The sequence below is a fragment of the Mauremys mutica genome, chromosome 22 (genome assembly GCF_020497125.1).
Source record: "Mauremys mutica isolate MM-2020 ecotype Southern chromosome 22, ASM2049712v1, whole genome shotgun sequence".
Lineage (NCBI taxonomy): Eukaryota > Metazoa > Chordata > Testudines > Geoemydidae > Mauremys > Mauremys mutica.
This window is the reverse complement of record NC_059093.1, coordinates 1,229,705-1,251,558: the sequence shown is the minus strand read 5'-3', so window position 1 is coordinate 1,251,558 and position 21,854 is coordinate 1,229,705. Positions and strand designations below refer to the sequence as shown.

The 21,854-nt window shown below is 45.9% G+C and overlaps 2 protein-coding genes across 5 annotated transcripts in view; one reads left to right on the top strand and one right to left on the bottom strand.

Annotated features, from left to right (window-relative positions):
- Positions 1–352: 352 nt before the first annotated feature.
- Positions 353–7,731, bottom strand: LOC123354836 (trehalase-like). 3 transcript variants are annotated; one of them, XM_044997163.1, is made up of 11 exons: positions 7,527–7,731; positions 7,280–7,372; positions 6,812–6,928; positions 5,596–5,718; positions 4,710–4,759; positions 3,743–3,943; positions 2,897–3,114; positions 2,135–2,246; positions 1,338–1,450; positions 735–788; positions 353–496 (listed from the first exon to the last, which is right to left on the bottom strand). In XM_044997163.1, the coding sequence occupies exons 1-11, from the start codon at positions 7,535–7,537 to the stop codon at positions 353–355; spliced, it is 1,236 nt and encodes a 411-aa protein (XP_044853098.1). In that variant the 5' UTR covers positions 7,538–7,731. The 3 variants fall into 3 exon arrangements, with proteins under 3 accessions (XP_044853098.1, XP_044853099.1, XP_044853097.1); XM_044997164.1 differs by having other exon boundaries at positions 7,546–7,731; XM_044997162.1 differs by lacking the exon at positions 7,527–7,731 and having other exon boundaries at positions 7,280–7,463.
- Positions 7,732–8,604: 873 nt separating this feature from the next.
- LOC123354922 (beta,beta-carotene 9',10'-oxygenase-like) overlaps positions 8,605–21,854 on the top strand; it is a 45,293-nt gene continuing 32,043 nt past the window's right edge. The window contains exons 1-3 of one of the 2 annotated variants that reach the window (XM_044997323.1): positions 8,605–8,962; positions 9,306–9,371; positions 10,438–10,549. In XM_044997323.1, coding sequence (XP_044853258.1) covers positions 9,312–9,371; positions 10,438–10,549 — 172 coding nt within the window. In that variant the 5' untranslated portion in view covers positions 8,605–8,962; positions 9,306–9,311. Of the gene's footprint in view, positions 8,963–9,305; positions 9,372–10,437; positions 10,550–19,639; positions 19,846–21,854 lie in introns of those variants that run through there. The other variant, XM_044997322.1, reaches the window with a different exon arrangement.

Below are 21,854 nucleotides of genomic sequence, written 5' to 3'. Positions count from 1 at the left end.
TAGACACTGTTCTGAGACTAGGGGATGTAGGGTCTCAGCACAGACCTCCACAAGAATCAGGCCCCTATTTGTCCCAGTAACCACCAAGGTAGGCATGACAGCAAAGACCAGTTTGATAAACATTAATGAAACAGCAAAAGCATGAGAGAATTGCAGGTAGGGGGCTCAGTAGGGCTGCCTGGACAGGGCTTTAGTCACAGCTATTGTTCACCTGTGGCGGCTCCGATGAACGAACACACACACACACACACACACACACTTTTCCCTAACTGGCTACAAGACCAGGGTACTGTTCAGTACATAATGGGCTTGTCTCCTCTGGCTCTGCTTCTGGGAGCCCAAACCACTTCCCCTACCATTTCAGGTCAAGGAGGAAGATGGTGCAAGCAGCAATAATCCAGGCCCTGAAGAGGGTAGAGGGGGAGCCAGAAGTCAGGCGGTCGCCATAGAGATCCAAGAGCTGCAGGACTACACCATTGGTCCAGCCAAATCCCTCCTGGCGGGGAAGAATACAGCATTAGCAAGGCACATGCTGTTATCCAGGGCAGGAGCTTACACATGGCTGCAGCAGGGAGACTGATGAACCCCAGCTGCAGCTTCCAGCCCAGCAATTTGGAGGCAAAACAGGGGGCCTCCCCCCATGAGGAGAGCACATCCTCCATGCCTAGTGAGAGATTCTGTGAGCACACATCCCCAACCTGTAGGCAGTGAAGCATTTCAGTACATGCTCTTACCTGGACTTGGTACTCTCCTCCTGTCCCTGGCTTCCCATCTCCATCCACGTTGTACTGAGGAGAAAGACCATTATTCAGAAAGCCCCATTAGAGTGGGGGCTAGAATGTTCCCACCCCATAGAGTCCAGGGAAAGAGGGGCAGGCACAGAATCCAGCTCTGGGTTCACGAGCAGTTGCTTAAGGCAGAGGAAGCTGTACACCAGGCAGGGGCAGAAAGCAGCACTGGAAGAGGAGGGAAGGGACAGAATGACAAGACCAGCCAGCATAATAGGGGAGACCCGTGGCTGACCAGCCACATCCACACCCACACCGGACATCTGCCCATGCTCAAGCCCACTCAGACTGAACTGTCTGAGATCAGAGCTGGTGCCTCCACGCCTGGGGGCCAGGTCTGAATACCAACTGACAACGAAAAGGTTAAAACAAGACAAGGGTCCTTCAGGGTAGCAGCCCAGACTCTTTCCATGCAAGCACTAGGCTCTCTGAGGTAATCACCACCAGCTGCCCAGGGTCACAGGGGAGGGTGTGTGCATGAATTCCACTTGACAAGCTCCTACCCACAGGGGCTGCTGCCTGGCTGTCCGGGACCACCAATGTCTTTACCTTCTCGAACATGGCCTGGTACTTCTTATATAAGGCAAAGTTGGTTCTGACCCAGTTCTGGGCCAGGTCAAAGGCAATTTCTTTGGCTCTCGAGGAGCTCGACTTGGCCAAACCTATGAACACAGATAAATGCCAGAAGGTCAGGGACCTGGTCCTGCAAACACTAGCCTGTCCATTCCTGCAAGAGGTGACGCTAGAGCCCTCACTGGAGCTCAAGCCCACCCCAGCAAGCCGGGCAGTGGCAGGGGCTTTGTACAATTCCTCCACCCCCTCCTCCAAAAGCAGGCTTTGACAGGTTGGACCCAAACCCTATGGGTTTTGCCCGAGTGAAGGCCACAGATCAAGGCCGTTAGGGCTTATGGACTCTCAAGCAGAGGTGAGGAGGGTTATCAGTGCCCTCTGGCTTTTCCACTAAGCAGTATCAGTGGCTGGATGGCCCGCTGTAGCAGCAGTTTGGGAAAGGCCCAGGTGGGAGAGTCTCTCCCAAACCAAGATGGCACTGTGACACCTGGGCTCACAGCAGAGCTCCCAGCCTGACCTGCAGCTGCTGCACAGTCAGGAACTAAACCCACAGAAACAGGATCAATCCACAAGGCTACAAAGCAGCAGCAGAGTGGAGGGCAGGGATTGAGAGAGGCATAATACAATACCTAGAGCTGCAGCACGTCTGGGACAAGGTACAAGGAAACAAGGGGCAGGTCCTAAAACAATTTGGAGGCCTGGTACCAAACACCGCAAATTTTCCAATGGGCTTCCTGTCCTGCAAACTATGGATATGAGCACAGCAGCATCCTTACCTGCAATCACCATATGCTGCAGTGGAGGCCAGGCATTGGGCAGGTCCCACTGCTCCCCAGTCCTGGAAAGTGAGGTAGGGAGCCCGTTCTTGTAGGACAGCACTGTGCTCCCCTGCAAACGTAGATAGCATATTGAATGGTGGCACTGGGCTCCCCAGTGAGTCACCATCCAGGAGACAGAAGGCCACAGAAGGGATCTAGGGAGACAGGACTTTGTTGGCTAATCTGATCAGCTACTTCTAGCCCACCCAAGCTCCTGAGGTCCATCGATGGCTATTAGCCAGGATGGGCAGGAATGGTGTCCCTAGCCTCTGTTTGCCAGAAGCTGGGATTAGGTGACAGGGCATGGATCGCTTGATGATAACCTGTCTGTTCACTCCCTTTGAGGCACCTGCCATTTGCCACTGTCAGAGGACAGGATACTGGGCTTGATGGATCTTTGGTCTGACCCAGTATGGCCGTTCTTATGTTCTGGGATGGGAACAGGCATGGCCCAGTGTAGGAAGCGGGCTCTAAGGGTCACTAGTGGGTTGAGCTGGAGAAGCAAGTCCTGGGAATCTCCTGGCAAACACGGGACAGGGCCACATGAGAACGGGGCTCCAGCTCCACCTTGCTCAGCTCTGTGCAGACAGCATGTGCCAGGCTCAATAGGAAGGTATGTGGCACCCTCCACTGTCTGCAAGGAACACTCCCCACCTGATGGGCTAATGGAGACACTGGTCTGTTGAGGTGAGGACTCTTACTCACATGAACCCAGCTCACCTCTAAGTACCGCACTGCCCTCTCAGCTGCAGCCTGGTCTGAGAAGCAGTCAGTCCACAGGGGTGCCAGGTTGGAGGGGAAGAAGGCTGGGTTTGGCTGCTTCTTCAGGAGGTTGAAGTCCAGCCAGACTCCAGCAGCCTCATTCCAGAAGACAGCTTGGACAGCCTCGAGCCTGCGCTGCAGAGCAGCCTGGAACTGGGCAGCCTTGGTGGTGTTTCCTGCGAGACAGAGAGAGAGAAAGAAAATGGCTGATTACACTAGTGAGGGGTTTGCAGAGCATCCACAGATTAACTACAGCACAAGGCAGCCTCAATGTTTGCTGTGGCCTCTGGCAGCGCTCACTGCAGACTCTAGTCCCAGGGCACTCTGAACAGCACGGCCTGAGGCCTTTGCTCAGTATTAGAGGGGGAGGAAGCTGAAACCCACTCCAGCTCATGCAGAGTCAGCTACAGTCTTCCAGCTCCTATTTGCTGACACAGCCACAGGACGGGGAAAGGCAGGTGCCCTAGACAAAACTGATCCCTACAATGCCCATCCCCTACACACCTGATGCCCTCCCTAGGCTCCCAGCACCTGAGAATTAAACAAACACAGAAATAAATGAAGTTAGCAGCAAAGTGGCTTTACCTGGGGCAAGAGAAGAGTTAAACTGCTTCCTGCTCCCACTTGCAGGAAGATGCTACTAGGCCACACTGCTGTTTACCCAAGCTGCTCTGTGGGCAGCAATGCTACAGGATACTGTTGCCCCAATAACAGCATCTTGTGTCCCTGACTCATGGGGGGGGGGGAAGAGATTCAACAGGCATCAGTATCTCCACGGGAGGCACTTCCCAACAGGCTCTTTACCCAGTATCCTGTAGAATGAAGCCAGCAGGTGCTCGGTCTTGCACAGAAAGGCATTCAGATCCACTGGCACTACAGCCCTGGCTTTGGTATCCTTCAGTGTCGCAGGGAGTGAGGAAGGCCAGGAGAGGAACCAGCGAGAGGAAAAGTCCCAGCCTGACTCTGCTGCTGATTTTAGCTCTGCCCAGAGCTCCTGCCTGGCATCTGCAAGACACACAGACTGGCACAGATACTACTCAATGTCCCCTGTGGCAGAAGATTTAGTACCTCTGCCCAGGGTGACCACTGGCAGGAAACAGCAGAGAAGGGATCTGGGGCCTGAACACAGGTTCTGATGGGATGTATGTCAGTGCAGCTGGAACCAGGTCCCAGACTGGGGCAATGAGGATAGAAGCCTCTGTTAGAGCAGGGACCCTAGGCCAGAGCACTGAGCCCCAAGCACAGATATAAGGGCCATGCTGGTTCAGCTGGAGCAGGGGTTAAGCAGCTTCTATCACACTTCCTTAGCTCCATCCCAAGGCTCCTTAGAAAGAAGGAACTGTTAGAGCACAAAGCCTGGGGAGCCCCAACAAATCCTGTCCTGGAGAATTGACACATGATGTTTCACTGGCTGAATCATGTAGAAGCCTGAACCCAGGCAGTCCAAGGAGAGTGAAACTATCTGGTGGGCATGATCCCACCACCCAGCTTCCCAGGAACGACACCAGGATTCTGTCCAGAGAGCTCCAGAAGTGATCACAAGATGCCATGGCCAAAAGGAACCTAACCCCCAATGCCACCACATCTGTGCCATGGCCTCACCTCCCACAGATGGGAATTCCATATCCAAGCCCCATCCCAGCTCTCAGAAATCTCCCCCTGGCACATGGGTGCCCACATTTAGGTGCAGTCAGTGAAGAGCAGCACAGGCTGCTGTGTTCTAGTGGGCATTAGAGGGACAGCATCTGTCATCACAGAAATCTCTCTTTACCTTCATTTAAATCACTTGCCAACTCCCAGTCTTTGCTGTAGGACTCTGGTCTGCAGGGGAGGGTGGACAGGGATTGGGAGACAGAGAGATCACCAGGTCAGTCCAGTTCTTAGTCATTTCCTTGCCCTAAGCAGGCAAAGGCTCAGATGCCTGGCATGCAGAGCCAGGTCTCACAGTGGCTCCGCACAGAGGAAGCCAGAAGCTGAGGTTGTGGGTGAAACCCTACCAGTGGTCCTACAAGGACCAGCTGCCAGGCACTGCAGCGTGATGACCGTCGGACATTGAGGGCAGCACGAATCCCATAAGGCACCGCTTCACCTTCAGCAGTTCCAGATCTCAACCAGCAACCCATGTGCTGGGCTTGAGAGTGCCTCCTCAAGCTGTCTGCCCAGTGGACCCTCAAGTCTCCAAGGGACACATTCCTCAGGGTAACAGGAGGCCAGACCTTTGCCCGCAGCTGCAGGTCTTGCCTGTGCATGCTCTGGGACAGGCGCGGCTCTGTGCATGTTTTCTGCAGGGGCTGGAGAAGGACAGCCCACTCTGCACTGGGATGTCAATGTCCTATCACAGGACAGGATTGGGAAGAGACAACACAGCCATGTCCATCAGCACCTGTCTCCATCACAGGGGACGGGGAATGGTCTGTAGAACATACTCAGTGCCACTGTAGAGCTTTGCTAGAGACCTGCATGTGCAATAGCCCCCAAAAGAGGGGGGTGGGTGGGAGGATTATCCCCCTCTGTTGCTGGGGAAACTGAGGCATGGGAGGGGCGGTGAGTCACTTGCTCAAAGCCACACAGTAAGTGGCAGAGCTGGGAATAGAACCCAGGTGTCCTGACTCCTCCTCTAGTGTAACTCCATTAGACAGCGTTTGTTCGGATGGTACCTGGGCTCCCCGATCTGGACGTTGTAGTAGTTCAGAGTGTGATTCCTGTCCCCAACTGTGATGCTCACAGAGCGATTCCTCTGCCAGAACTCGTACTCTACCTCCAGCAGATGGATATTCTCCCTGGGAATCAGACCACAGGCATGGTCAGTGTCTCCTCACGGAGCAGTCTCTTTCCACGAGGAACAAATCACCCAGTCATGGGTCTGCCCAGGAACTGGGGGGGACAGGAAGCCCAGTAGGGAATGAACCACTCCAGGGAACTTCCCAGTGGGTGTTGCTTGGTGTATGCTTTGAAGGGCATACACAGCACAGACCATGACCTGGAGCAATGCTCCTGCTGCCTCCAACACATGCTGGCCAAGCAGAGTGCAGACCACGCTGGCCCTGGGACCAGTCAGTAGATGGCTCATGTGGCAATGCTGTACCCAATATTACAGCGATGGGCTCTTGCTCAGACTAGCCAGGCTTATGGGGGCCTGGGGTGTGCTTGGAAATCTCAGAGGAGGAGAGGGCATATGCAGGGGCATGTGTGCACCCAGGGAGGGGGCTCTGCCTATTGTGAAAAGGGGGTGGGGTAAGAGTCACAGACACCTGGAGTATGGAGCACCCAATGGACAGAATCATGGCCACTCCAAGTCCCATCCTGTCTGCACATGCAGACAGTGCCCACCCTCACTGCTATTAACTCAGTATCTATTAATACCTGGGGGAGCAAACAAGTGTGCATCTCGATCAGTGTTATAGAGGGCGAACAATTTATGAGTTTACCCTGCATAAGCTTTATACAGGGTAAAATGGATTTATTTGGGTTTAGACTCCATTGGGAGTTGGGCATCTGAGTGCTAAAGACAAGCACACTTCTGTTAGCTGCTTTCAGTTTGGGGCAAGTAATTCAGACCCTGGGTCTTTGTTGGAGCAGATGGGAGTGTCTGGCTCAGCAAGACAGGGTGCTGGAGTCCTGAGCTGGCAGGGAAAACAGGAGCAGAGGTAGTCTTGGCATATCATTTGGTAGCTCCCAAGGGTGTTTCTGTGATCTAACCCGTCACACAGAGTGCCAACCCATGTCCTCTGCAGCCATCTGGACCTGATCCTGAGGGAGAGCTCAAGGGATTGGCACCAGCCATGGGGGATGGGGGAAGAGGTAAGGAGAATCCACCCCTGCTCCCTAGGACATACAGGGTACTGGTGACGCCTAGCAGAACCTCATACCCACCTGAGAAAGTCTGTGTCATTGGCATGGGCCAGGTAGGCATCCATCATCAGAGTGAGGAAAGGTGGCTGGCTCCGGCGTAGGTAATAGACTCGCCCTCCATTCGGGATGTGCCCATACCTGCCCATCAGGGGAGAGACCATGTGTTACACAATCCCAGGGGAGGAAGATGAAGGGCCCTGCAGAAGCCTCCCCACTTCCCACACTGCATTCGGAGCAGGGCCCTGCAACTGTGAGGAGATGGCAAAAGTTGGAGGACAAGATGACGTATGCCCCTCATGACAACGGTCCCCGCACAAGCATCCTCAAAGTGACACCCTCTCAGCAGAGGACACTGCCAGAGCCATGGCTGTGTCACTTGGTCAGCTCCTCATGCTTGGACAGGGAAGGAGTGGCTTCAGAGTTGAGGGAGGAAGGTAACGAGCCTCCAGCCAGCCTCCTCTCTCTAAGTGCTTTAGGTCAGGGTCTCACCTTTCCACCAGGTACAGGAAGTTCTGTATCATCCCCTTGGCCGTGGCTGCCATTTCAGAGAGGAGCAGCCCTTCGATCACCCAGTAGGAATCCCTGCAGCACAAAAGCAGCAGCTGCACAAGCGATACCAGATACTTTGGGCTTGTGGCCCTGCATGAACCAAATGTAAGATGGTCCATGCTCACACCCACTCTGCCAAGCATTGGGATTCAGGCCAGGGCTGAGGACAGTGTGTCTGCACCCACACCTTTCAGTCATGGCCACACCTAGTGTGTGACAGGACAGCTTGTCACATCGTTTCAGCAAGTACAATTATTTGAAACAACCCCCATGTGTGTGAGGTTTGTGGGGTGTAGGGGTGTGTGTGTGTGAGAGAGGTTTGTGGGGTATAGGGCTCTGTGTGTGTGAGGTTTATGGGGTGTAGGTGTGGGGGGGGTTGTGGGGTATAGGTCTCTGTGTGTGGGCGGGGGTTGTGGTGTGTGTGTGAGGTTTGTGGGTGTAGGGCTCTGTGTGTGGGCGGGGGTTGTGGGGTGTGTGTGAGGTTTGTGGGATGTAGGGTTCTGTGTGTGTGTGTGAGTGAGGTTTGTGGGGTGTAGGTGTGTGTGTGAGAGGTTTGTGGGGTGTAGGGCTGTGTGTGTGTGTGTGTGTGTGTGTGTGTGTGTGTCATTGCGAACCCCGCCTCCCCGAGCGCCCAGCCCAGCGCACTCGGCCGCTAGGGCTCAGTCAGTGCCCAGCTGCCCCCTGGCGGCGGGAGCGGGTAACTGCACCGCTGATAGGCAGGGCTCGCCGCGGGGGGGCTGAGCTACTGTGCGAAGTGCGGACCCTCCCCGCCCCGACGCCCGCGCGCGGAACCGTTAGCGGCCGCTTCCGGCGCGAGCCTTCTCCCCCCCGGTGCTCAGGGCGGGGCGCGTGCAGCTTGCGGGGGAGGTGTGTGCACGCGGGGGTAGGTTACAGGTGTGAATGGGGGGTCACTAGGGGTTCAGTGGTTCTTGCATACCAAGCCCCACTGGAGGTAGAGCTGTGGGGGGGAGAGGGGTGTCTGTGGGGGGGGTGCACTTTGCGGTGTCGGGGGGCTCCCTAGGGGCTGCATGCCAAGACCTCCAGGCAGTGGAGCTGCAGGGGTGTGGTGGGGTTGAAAGGGTATGTCTGTGAGGGGGGTGCAGCCGGGTGTTTGTGGGGATTATTAGGATCTGGGTGGGCACTGCTTTCCCTGAAGAGGGGTAATCCCCTCCGAGATGGGGCACTGGGGGGCGTTTGGACCCATCACAAACCCAGTTCACACCGGTTGCTGCCCATAGGCCGCACAGTCAAGGTAGAGGCTTGCTAGAAGGGGCTTGGAGTGAATAATAACAATCATTTGCCCCTTCGTCCAAAGAGCTCACAAAACTTTGCTGGCACTAACTTGTTCAGTCTCACAGGTCCCTGTGCGCTGGGTGGGTGAGTGCCATTCCCATTCGACATATAGGGAAGGGCCCCACAGTGGGTGAAGCTGAAGATAGAACCAAGGAATCCTGTCTGTCTGTTTGCCCCAGCACTAACCACCTGACCACTCTTCCAGAGCCAAGAAGAGAGCCCGGGAGTCCTAACTCTTGGCCCTGGCTCTCACCACAAGACCAGGCTGCCTTCCCTGCAGCCCAGAGAGTTCTGCTTTGAGTGCTGGCCGAAAGGATCATGATTTAAATAGTAATGTTTTTCACTGGTAGTTGCTGGTTCTGGTACAAATAGCTCCATAGCCAGTATGGTGCCCATCTCAGTGCGGTTCACGACATCTGAGCTTGAGTATGGAATTGTACTCATGCTGTCTGAATTACTGTATGTAGACTGGCAGGTTGTGGCAGACAATCATGGTGACATATTGTTTCTTCAGTTCCTACTTTATCCAGTTGTTTTCTCTTGCCACCCTTTACTTGGGGCTTTAGCTTCACCTTTCATAAAGTGAGAATCTATGGAGATCACATTATGCTGAAAATTCATGTTATAGTCTTTTATTTTTACTCATCAAATGTGACATTACATTTTTTGTCAGGTAACAATGACAAGTAACACAGTAAAAGTTGATGAAAATAGAAGTAAGCGTAGAAAGGAGATGGAGGTGAGTGGTTTTCTCTGACTTTGATGGGGGAGAGGAATGGACAAGGGAACCCTTCTAGGGCTGAGGGGAGCTCAGTTAAAATGCCCATTCAGTCTGTGCTCTCTTCACTGAGACTGCCGTGGATAACTGTCCAATAGGAACAGGGTTCAGACCACCATCTCACTCCATGTAAACTACAGAAGAGTTGTATGGTTTTCCTGAGTGCATTAGGAGATCACAGAATAAAGCTTTTGCTTTTCACGACAAACAAAATTTGACTTACAGCTGCACTTCTCTGTAGGGCTTATCTTGATTGAAAACAAAACTTTAGGTTGCTTAGAATCAGGTTGTCTATTGAACCACTCAAATATCTCAACTCAGTATTGAAAACAGATTTTAATTTCATCCATCCCCATGAATCAGCTTGCTTTCTAGCAGGTGGGAATTTGAAATTTCATTGTTACCTCTTATTCTGACTGGAATAATAGTGTCAGGAGTTCAAGTGCCGTCTTGAACATGGTAAACTTTATTATCTTTCTGAGCTGATATTGCTAGCTTTTGTAACTACTCAAGTACTCAGGGAAGACAGGACCAGTCTGTACAGTTAAGTCTCTTTTGTGTTTTTTTATTTCATTGTGTGTTAATGTAGCATTTTGCAGCATAGCCCCACATGCCGGGCCTGTCCAAAAGTCAAAACTGTTGGCATTGTGGGAAAATCTGTGCAACTATCTCATACTGCCTCATCTGTTGGTGCTCAGAGCAGAAGATTGTTGCTTTTTTTCATATGGTAAAGTGCACTTTAGAGTGACTTTTGGCAAGATACCAGGGAGGCAAAACTGACTAGCTGGTTTAAGAGGGCTTGTCTATACAGCAGAACCATATTATAACCTGTTAATCACATTACCTGTTCAGATTCAGGATGGAGGCATAGTACACTCACATGGTTAAGAACACAAGCTGCATGTGAAGTCAGCAATACTATAACCTTAATTTAAAATAAAATCCAAAATGCAGGTCCAAACTGCAAAGTTTCAAATTCCTAAGGACCTATATTACCATGCATTTTTCCCATGTGTTTTGTTACTAGAATGAAGCTTCAGAAAGTCCTCAGTTGTCCTCCCTGGAAAGACCAGACTTGGCTCTTTCTGAAAGCTCACAGTCACTTTACAAACCTGAAGCACTGGAAAAGGTTTTAAATGGTGATGTATTAAAAATATTCAGATCTACTCAGACATATCAATGTTGACATGAACCACTCAATTCAAGCCTTTGAAATAAAATAAATATTTGTATTAACAGATATGAACAAGGAAATTAATAACCTGTTGTCAAAATATGCCCATATTTTAAGGCAAGTCAGCTTTAAACTTTTTATACAATTTTTATATACTTAAAATAACATGGGATAATTCTTGTTTCTTAAAATATTTTTAGTCTAACTACTTGCCAACCTTGAGATGTGGATAGGATGCAGTGTGGTTTGATGGGCTAACGCTTTTCACTGCATGGGGTGTAATTCTCCCCTTGATGCAAGCTCATAGTTCTGACTAGTGTTAGAGTAGGATTGATCACAAAACTTTATTTTTAACCTCAGAACAAAATACAAAATCCATCTTTTTGCCCTAGCCTTCCTATATGCTGACACTGGAATACAAATACATGCAGTTCTTTTTATTGAAAAAACAAGATAAAAAGCCTGCCAGGACAGGAAGACAGAAATATTGTTAGTGGGTTTTTTTTTCAACTGATGGAAGGCACTTGGATACTACAATGATGAGTGCTAATATAAATACCTAGATGATTGATAGATAAAGGTGGGATATGGTGTGATGAAGTGTCTGCAGTGTCAAGAAACTGAAGAAGGAAAAAAATAACCCTAAATCCTGAAATAACAAACTCCTCTACTTAGTCTGTAAAACTGAAGAGTTAATTTAGTCATATATTCCACTGACTGATAGACAACTGATTTATAAGCAAAACATTAAAGCAATTCCAAATATCAGTAGTAGTTGAGAGTGTTAATATTTTTAAGTATTTAGTTTAAAATTAGTTTTTTTTCCAATTAAGTGAGAGAGCGGCAATGGATGCTTCTTATGTACAAGAGCTTGATGGAATCTTGAACGAAGCGAGGACCATAGAAAATCACTTGAAGCAGAAAAGAGAGAGTCTGAGAGACAGATTCACAGTCATTGCAAACACCCTGCAAAGCTAAAATTGATTTTGTCTGGCAAATAAGCTGAAATGTAGGGCACAGAGTGTTGGTCATGTATGGTGTTGTATACGAGAACATACGCTGTAAGGGAAGGTGCAGGGTTTCATACATATTTAGCTTTCTGTATGTATCTTTAACAGGTCAAGCAATTTTTAACACTTTTGGCAGCAGCATACTTTATTGAAATATAGCAAAAAATCAAAACAAAGAGAACAGACAGTAATTAGTGCAGTGTTAATTAGTGATACAAAACACTGATCTCCATGATAAAACCCTTGCCTTTAAGTGGTTTTAAAAATCAAGTCATAAGTTTGTCATCTTTACTGACTTGCTTATTCTGAGCCCTGGGTTCCCTTCCCTTGAGCATGTTGAAAAGATGGGAAGAACAAAATAAAGAGATCCTAGGGCTTGGAGCTATCACAGGAGAACAGAGGGGGGGATTTTATCAAACATTGTCATGATTAAATTTTCCCCCCAGAACTTACATGACATCCCTTATCAAACTTGGCTAACAGTATAAATGAAAATAGCCTTTAAATTGTTTTTCCATTTACTGATTTTCTGTTATTGTTTGTTTTTATACTGCGGATTTGATTCTACAAACAATTCTTACTAGAATAAATATTTTTTTTTTGGTCTCAGAACATAGAGAGAGGAAGGAAGCTTTGGAATGAGGGAGCTATCAAGGATCTTATTCCATGAAGAGTGTAAAAATAGCTTTTGGCAAGATTTATTTGAAAATACACTTTAGCTCTTCTATTGATTTTAAACGAATCATAGGGTAACGTTAACAGTAGTTTGGGTCACATTGCCAAATTCCCAGGCAATATATTGAAAATTAACCCCATACTATGTCAGTATTGTGTGGCGTATATACAATTTACTTAATACTTAAGTAGTATTTGAACAATTTTTCTTCACTGTCTATTGACTGAGTTCAAACGATGATTCATAAAATGTACAGGATATCATTTGTGCAGTTTGCCAGACTAATTAATAAAGAGAACCACTAGAAAGTCCTGTAGGATGATGCCTAAATATCTTTGAAAATCTGAACCTTAGTCTCCTTCTTACTTTGCAACCTTTTTTAAGAATATTACGTTAGCTTAACAATTTTACCTATTCTCTTTTAAAATAAATTATTATATTGCTGTTAAGGGGTACTGTAAAAGGTTAACTTGGGAGAATGGGAGAGGTATGTATAAGACAACTAAAGTTTGTAGAATGCCATGGTAGCTGCTGTCATAACCTTCATAAACTTAAATTTACAGATGGCATCACTGTTAACATGTTAATATTTAATGTGCACCACTATGGATTGTATGTTTGTCTTGCCAGACCTTCCACCTTAACTTAGACAAAATCAAAATGTGAAGACACTGGAATTATCAACCTTAATTTAGAAATAATACCAACTAATATAATATTTTTGTTTACTACTCTAAAATGTTTATCTTAGACTAAGAATTTGACTTAAAAAAAAAAAAGAAAACTTGAAAAATTGTGGTTATTTATAGTTTTACAAAACTCCATCCAAAATGCTTACTTTATAAAGTATGATGATGATAAAAAGGACAGGTCAGCACTCTTGTTTCTGAATGTAGACACCTAAATCCTTATTTAAGCACCTAAGTAAACATAATCTGACTTTCATTGGTGCCAGGGCCGCTCCAGGCACCAGCTTAGCAAGCAGGTGCTTGGAGCGGCCAATTCAAAGGGGCGATACCGTCTGGTATCGGGGCGGGACCTCTGGGTCTTTGGTGGAAATTTGGTGGTGGGTCCCTCATTCCCTCTCTTCCTCTTTGATCTGCCACCGAAGAATCAGCTCGATTGAACTGTGGCCAAAGTGCTTTGCAAAATTCTAAAATCTATTTAATAGGACTATAATTTATAGATAAGTGCACGTCTTTTAAGTATGATTGCACAGTCAGGCATTAAGGTGCAATTAAATGCAAGGTGTTCATCTCTGAAGAATCATCCTTGTTTTTGTGTAGTCATGTCTTATTCTTTTTGCATCTGAATTGCTTCATGTAAAATATTCATAACTTATGTCACCCAAGGTATAAGCATCTGCAGAAGATGTTACATATGTTGGAACTCCGTTCTAGTGAGTATGCTTTATAGTCCAAAGACACGTTGAAAGTAGTCATTTGTCATGTCCATAGTACCTGAACTTAGACAGTAAACTATACACTGCATAGTTAAATGAATTGTCAAAAATAAAAAAAAAAATCTTATGATATGTTTTGTTTTTTTAATGGGCAGACATGAAGTTTGTCTGACTTTGAAATAGTTACTTATATGCATTTCTAAAGTGCTTATCATATTATCTGGGTAGCAAATACATGGAATTAAAGATAGATTAAATTTCTCCAAAGAAGAACAAAACATCCATCTTTTCCCTATGTGCATTTAGGCAACTACTAAAGGAATGTTGTCAACTTGGTTATTTTAAAAAAATCTACTAATTATATAAAGTTTTAGCTTCTGTATAGAACATCCTTTAAAATAGTATGTCCAGAATCTTTAGAACATTTCCTTAGAGAAAAAGGTTTCTCCTTCCCTGTTGATTTTATAGAAGTCCTTTCATCAGTGTAGAAACTGACAGACTGGCTGACTTCATGTTTCAGTTTCTCCCAGCTGAAAAAAGAATCTGCAGGGACCATCTTACTGGCTAAAAGTATCAGTGTGCTCCTTCTGTGTGCCTGTTGGCTGCCTGTTAGTTCTGCACAGCTTCTATATAGATAGATAGTGTTCATAGCACAGTAGTTTCCTCGCTGATTATTTTAGTTCCTTTCTCTGATATACCAGAGTATCATTTTGCTGTTTTTATTATCTTGTCCACACTGATGGTGATATTTCTTTACTAATCGCCTCTCTCAAATATCTCAAGATTTATTGGGGAAATAAACAAACAAAACTGTCTTTATCACCTACAATGAATCTAGAAGCTGCTCTAGAAGCACACTGAGGAATGAATTACCTATGGACTCCAACTGGCACCTTTCCCATCACAATCCGCTTTCCAGTTTTACTGAGGGAGGTTTGAACTGAAAATTAATTGGCTTTAAAGCTGCCAGATCAAATCAGCAAAGCTCAACTGGCAATTACTTTTCCTTTAAGCTTCTCCCCTACTGTTTAAACTGTACTGCCTTAGTAAGTTTAAAAAAAATGTAAAATCTCAGATCAATAACAGAATATAAATCTACTTTTAAAAATAGCAAATAGTCCTAGGGTGAAATATTAGCCGTGCTGAAGTAAATGAGAGTTTTGCAGTTGACTGCAATAGAGGCCCAGATTTTATCTCTGCTTTTTAAAACTTTCATTTTGGTAGTGGGTGTGGAGAGGCAGAAGAGAAGGGGTGCGGTCACATCTTCCTCTTCTTCTGTGGCATCTCCATTACAGGAGGTTGGCAACCATGGAACCCATTCTGTAGAGTCCTCTCCTAATTTTTTTATGGATGATCTACCTAGGATACCACATCATCCATCCAAATCTCTTTTTCTGCTTCATACTCTTCTGCTATTAACTTTCCCTTCCAGTGCCCATGAACATGCATCACCTGCTGAACTTCTTTAAAATTGCCCTGTAAATCAAATCTTTCTTTTCATAAGTTCTTTAAATAATGTTTGCTGTGTTCCAATAATCTGCAATACTTTTTCATTGATTATGTGGTCTATCCATGATATTTTCTGAATTACTCCATAAGATCATAATACTAAGGCTATAGTTTCTTTATTACTGATTGTTGGCATGTCCATGTTTCACAGCCATAATTTAATATGGGCCAAATGTAAGTTTTAAGAGTTAGGATTTAGTCTCCAAATTATGTCCCTTCTGATTAGATGTTTATTCTTCCAGAATGTCTTGCTCTTGCTGTTCTGGTGCTGACTTCAGTATCCAATCTTCCATCTTCTGTAATGATGCTTACTAAGTAGTGATAATTTCTCACTTGCTGTACAGCTGTGGTATTCACTGCAATCTTGCATGTTTTCCCAGAATCCTTCCTTTAACTACCTGATTTTGTGTTCAGGGTTCTGTTTTCCCAGCAATAGGCATGTAAGGTATTGGCTTGTCTCAGCCCACGACAGATCCACTGGCACACCCAGCATCTCTTTTCAGGCAGTTTTATTTTCCAAACATAAGCAAAAACAACAAAAGAGTTATTCGGCCCACCATGGGCTACAAGCTGCCAGGGAATTTTCCCCTTTGCCTTTCTCAGTCCTTTCTTGTGCAATAGGATGTGAAGCAGGAAGGCCTGAGAAAGGCAAAGGGGGAAATTCCCAGGTAGCTGTAGCCCCAGGGTGGGCTGGGGAACTGTTTTGTTGTTTTGGGATATGTCTACATTGCACTTTAAAATCTGTGACAATGAGTTTCAGAACCCGGGTCCATAGACTCAGGCTCATGGAGCTTGTGCTGTGGAACTAAAAATTGAGCTATGTAGATGTTTGGGCTTTCGTGGAGCATGGGCTTTGAAGCCCAGGGTGGGCTCCTGAACCTGAATATGTGTGTTATGTAAACTTTGTACACAGTAGGTTTTAGGGCTGCCACTTAGCAAGTCAGACTCCTGTACCAGATATGGATTGGCTACAGAGCTTCCTTCCCAGCGAGATACACTGGATGTGTTGGGTATAAGATCCTTTAATGTACTGCCAGGTATGGCTGAGGATAGCCTAAATAAGGGAAGTTTCATACAGCACCATGTAGTGGCTGAATAGTATAATAAAGTCTAGCATGCCATTACAGTCTACACACCTGTTTTTAGAATCAGCTTGACTGAGACTGTAGTAGACCCAGGTTCTGAGAATCACTGCTGCAGGTTTTAAAACACAATGTAGACATACCCTGGGGTTTGAAAAATAAAACTGCTTGAAAAGAGACTCTGAGTCTGGTAATGGTCCTTCATGGGTTGGGGACAAGCCAGCACTTACAAGGTGTGATAACACAATCGCTTAAAGTAGTGCAGGGAACTGCACCTTATGTTTTGAAAGATTCATTACTATTCTTACATGTTGGGTTTTGCATAATTACAAATGGAAACTATATTTAGATCTGAATTTATGTGCATATGTGGATTGTGGCAATATATGTTCCCTCTCTACGCTGGGGCAAAACACTTTTTGGCCATTTATTACATAAAAACATAAGAATGGCTGTCCTGGGTCAGACAAAAGGTCCATCTAGCCCAGTATCCTGTCCTCCGACAGTGGCCAATGCCAGGTGCTTCAGAGGGAATAAACAGAACAGGTAATCATCAAGTGTTCCATCTCCTGTTGCCTAATCACAGCTTCTGGCATCCAGGGCGCTATATCCTTATCGAGACAAACAACTGCAGGGGAATCAAGGTGGAGAAGGAAGGGACTATTACAGATGCAAATATAGTGAGGCAGATACATAACCCCACAGTTTTCACTCACTTTTTCAACTGTGTCACAACCTTTAGCTTCAAAAAGACTAGGAGAAGTTAGTATCCAAGTGTACATACATTCAGAACTAGCAATGTATATAATGGGATAATTCTCAATTGTGTAATGAAGATGCAGCACAATTTTAAAACCACTTAATCTACCGTATATCATATTTACAGAGTATATGATAATGCAGTGTAGAAGTTTTACTGTGACAAGAATTTGGGATGACAGTGGCAAACACAAGTGAATTGTGCATCTCATTCCAAATATGCTCAGAAAAGTTTTTCATACTTCAACATCATATATTCTGTTTAGGCACATACTTCACAAGAAGAAAAAAATATTTCAGAACAAAGATGTTGAAAGTATCTCTTGTATCCCTCCACCGGTGCCTTAATTATTATGAATCTACCCAGTTAGCACTCTGAGAGAGAAGAAAACAAAAACATAACATCTCTAAAAATGACCTAAAGTAGCTTTTCTACATGAGAAGGCGTTACAGCTTTAATCTTGGAAACTTCTGGGGTTAGAAGCATTGCATGGTGGGGAGTCTCTGCATAGTGGTGTGAACTCCTGGTTTTAGGTTTGAAGGGCCAGGAGGTGTGAGAACATAAACCTGTCACTAGTGCAGGACTGAATATTCCTATCCTGGGCCTTAGGCTGTTGTAAATTTTTTGAGGAAAGAACAACTTCCTATGGCTGGATGACATCTTTTTTTACTTATGTCATTTGAAGATAAGAAGAGAACCTGTGGGAGGTGGATTTGTGGGCACAGTGTAGGTGAGGTGGCCAAGGTTTTATGAGAAATTGCATATGGCTATTGCCACCACACAGTGTGTATGTAATCTGTATCAGATACCATGGCAAACTGGTATCAACTCTAAAAGAACTACACCGCCTGCTCTGTCATCTAACTTTCAGTGCACATCATCACAAGTTGCTTATTTTAACTGTACCTTTATGTAGGCACATATATGAATGCAACAAGTATTTATCTCAATAATTCAGCATTACTAGATTTATTTCCCCTATTTTAATACACACTTTTTTTAAATTGACATTTTAAAAATATATTGCATATAATAGAAATATTTATGGAGAGGAAAAATTAATTATAAATCAGACAAATGCACTATTATCAGAGTATCCCAACTGTGACATTTCACATTTCTTTTTCTGAAGCAACTTCAAGAGTGACTTTACAATTTATTATAGTTCACTGTCTGCCTATTGTTTAAAAACAATTTAAACCCTTATGCTAGCTCCAGTTCTCTGAACTGCTGCTGTGACCACAGTAGTGCTTTCTAAATGGCCAAGATCTTTAGACAAAATACAATGGGGACATCTTGTCTCCTCTCCAAAGCAAGAGTTACTGTTGTGGTGGTTGAGTCCATTGAAAGCTGCTCAGTAGTGTCAATGCTGAGAGATAATTTGAATGTGCCATTAAAGCACACTGCAATCTCCTTCATTGTTGAATGCAGATCTTTACATGTCTGGTGAATGAGACCTGAATGGTCTCTAATTCATTAAAAAATATTTTTCACTTTTAAAGAGGGGAATGAGCTCTTTATCTGGCAAGCCATTGGTTTCAGTTAACAGTTAAAATTATACGTTGATCTTTCCAGATTTTCTCTGTAAAATAAACTGGAACATAACACATCATTGGTTGACATCAGGTTTTCAAACAAATATACCAATCATATTGTGGTGCAAAGTGATCACTGCTGTCCAGTACAATATAGTGTGTGGAGAAAGGGCCACCTTCTTCTAAAATAGAATATAGGTTACTATCAGTGGCAGGATATCTGATTTGACTATTGGTCTAATGTGATATGGCAAATGGTATGTTCTAAAATTCTGAGATGCTTCAGAGTCTAGGTAAAAAAGGTCACCCAGCTCGTGAAATGACTGCTGAGACTAAGTGGAAAGGATTTTAGAAAGAAAAAGATGCCATCCTTTATCAAGGTTGCTTGGAGCCCTGGGTACCCGGGCACATATATTGTTTCTTCCCTCCTTATGTGCACTCCCACATCCCTCAGCACCACTCGCAATAAAGTATCATGGCATCAGTACTACTGCGACGTAACTTATGCACCTGATAACTCCATGCTTCAATTTGCTAATATAAAATAGGAATAGTGCCATATGTGAATGTTTTGAGGTTTGACTCATGCTTGGAAAGTATTTTGCAGAAATAGTTTAAAAAATACTAAGTGCTAATAATTCTTTATCAGGATCTGAACAGAACAGTCTCTGCTGGGAGCCCCTGACTTTCAGTAGCTAAGAGAAAATGATTCTGAAAGCTACAGATAGTTTGCTTACTGGTGAAACTATTATGCTTTATGCAAAGCTCTTCAGTGAAGTTCTGCCTGTCAGAGCTGGGAAACGTGCAGTCTTAACTATACATCATTCATATACTCACCTAGCCCAATCTGCATAAGGACATAAGCACCGCTGAGCTGCCTAGAGCAACTGATAACTCCAGAGCAGCCGCTTTTGCCTTAGGATTTATTTCTAAGGGAGACTGGTTCTTAGAATAAAATCGCCCCCTCATGAACAGCTAGAGCACTGCACATGCACTTCACCACAATGCGGGTTTAGCTAGCCGCTGCACTGTGCAGGCTCATCCCTACCATTGTACAGACAGACACTCAAAACTTTTATTCTGAAGGGATGGCCTCAGCCCGTCCTACTCAACACATCCATCAGTGCCTAGCTGCACAGTACCACTTGAGCACTTGTACCTCGGATCTGAGGCTTTATTCAGAGCTGAGGATCTTCCAGATGTTTTCCCAAATCCTTCTGTTTGCCATCAGTCTCCTGCCTGCAAATGTGGGACATTTCCTCTGCTGTTTGATAAAATCCATCCCAGGTAAGAATCCCCTTCTCTCTCTCCTGCAAAGGGGCTGACAGATCTCCTGCTCTTAGAACTGCTGCTGGAGACAGGTCAGTAGAGGAATTTTATTTCTAATAGAAATTAGGAATTACATGATTCAAGGAGTTTGCTAGACAGCATGGCGATCCCTAGTTGTTTTGCAAGCCAATAAACAGGAGGGGCAAATGCATTGCACAGATTATATCAGATTATAAATGGAAAATGCAGGTTTAGAGCTGGGGAAACCATCGGTAAACAGCAGTGTTTCTGCAGGCAGTCTATTGTATGAGGGAAGTGTCAGTGGGTTGTGACAGGAATATGGATGCTGGGGGCAGGAGTCCCCACTGAAGTTTTGATCACCCACCGTTGTAACACCCACCACAGGAGACAGGAAGAAGCCACCGTACGGAGTTCCGTGCAGTAGCTCCAAGGGACTCAGCAATGTATGCTACCGTGACAAAATTTGAAATCTGCTGCTGCTTGCTTAACAGAGAGATCTGTCATAACCCATTGAGATCTGGAGGTGAGCCATAAAAGAAAGGAATTAACCAGATTCCCTGCTGAATTTTCTTTGGTAGAAAATGTTTGGATATTTTTCCAAGCCTGTCTTGTGATGATGTTATCCAGTGTGTATCTCAGGATACATATTTAGGAGCAGCCCCAGAGTCTAACTCTTCAATCAAATCTGTTGCTAAATTAGTGAGGAATGACAAGAAATCCAATATCAGTCAGTTCTTTATCAGAATGGAGATGGAAAATATAAAGACGGAATTATCAACACAAAATGTCTGAGGAATGTTAGCTCCGGGCTTCAGTGCTATATGTAACAACCTCTGGCCCCACCATTTGGTAAAGTAAAGTGTTTTCCATTGAAAGATCCAATACTGCATGTGTCTATGGCCTTCTTGTGTCATATTTTGAGAGAAGAGCTATATTTCTCCAAACAAAGCTATCAAGGCCGCGTGTATATGAAACTTCCACAGCTCTAACTTACAAAGGCCATGATACATTTGAAGGTGGATTCTTGAATCACTCTATAATTTAGAGTGGGGATCTCTTGGTTAGTCCATCCCTCAGCATCTCCCCCTACCTGCTTTCATTATACCCAAGTCATCCTTAAAGGTGAGCTCTACAGGGAGGCACATGGGACTGTGCCCTGTTTTGATTCTTTGAGTTGGGCAAAAAAGGCCTGAGGTTCCCCTCCTACCCCCCTATCCCCTTTTTACCTAATTGGCAATACCAGTATTGTTTTTGCTGGTAGTCTGGTTGGAGACCCCAAGGAGATAGAATGAGATGTCTCAACTCTTAGCTGAATACTGAATCTGTAACAAGATATTTTCTTCCTGCTGTTTGTTCAGGCATTTGAGTGAAACAGGTAATGACAAAACCCCTAAACAGTCTGAATAACAATCCCTTCCTCACTCTAGCTCAGGCCTGCACAACTCGTAAAGCAGCGAGGGCCACATTCTTCCGAAGAAAACAGGTGAGGGCCGAAACCTCCCAGCCCCGCGGAAACACCCTGCCCCAGGGCCGCCCAGCCCTGCGGAAATAAACCCTCCTTCCCCAGCGCCGCCCCACCAAAACAGCTGTGGGCCAAAAAGGAAGGTTGGGGGTGGGGAAGTGATACTTTATTTTAAATCAACCAGGGGCTCCCAGCTAAAGAGGTGGCTGGGAGCCCTCAGGGTCAAATTAAAGAGCCCAGGGCTCCGGCGGCTGGGGGAACCCAGCAGGGCCGGCTCTAGGTTTTTTGCTGCCCCAAGCAAAAAAAAATTTGGCTGCCCCCCGTCCCAGCCCTGGGCTCCCCCCTGTACCTCCCTGCTGCCCCAATCCTGGGCTCTCCCCCCACTGACCCACACACACACCCAGCTGCCCCAGCACTGGGCTTCCCCCTTTCCTCCCCACCAGTGCCCTCCCTCCACCCTGCTGCTGCCCCAGTCCTGGCTCCCCTCTACCAGTGCCCCCCCGACACCTCCTGCTGCCCCAGCCCTGGGTCACTGGTAATGCTC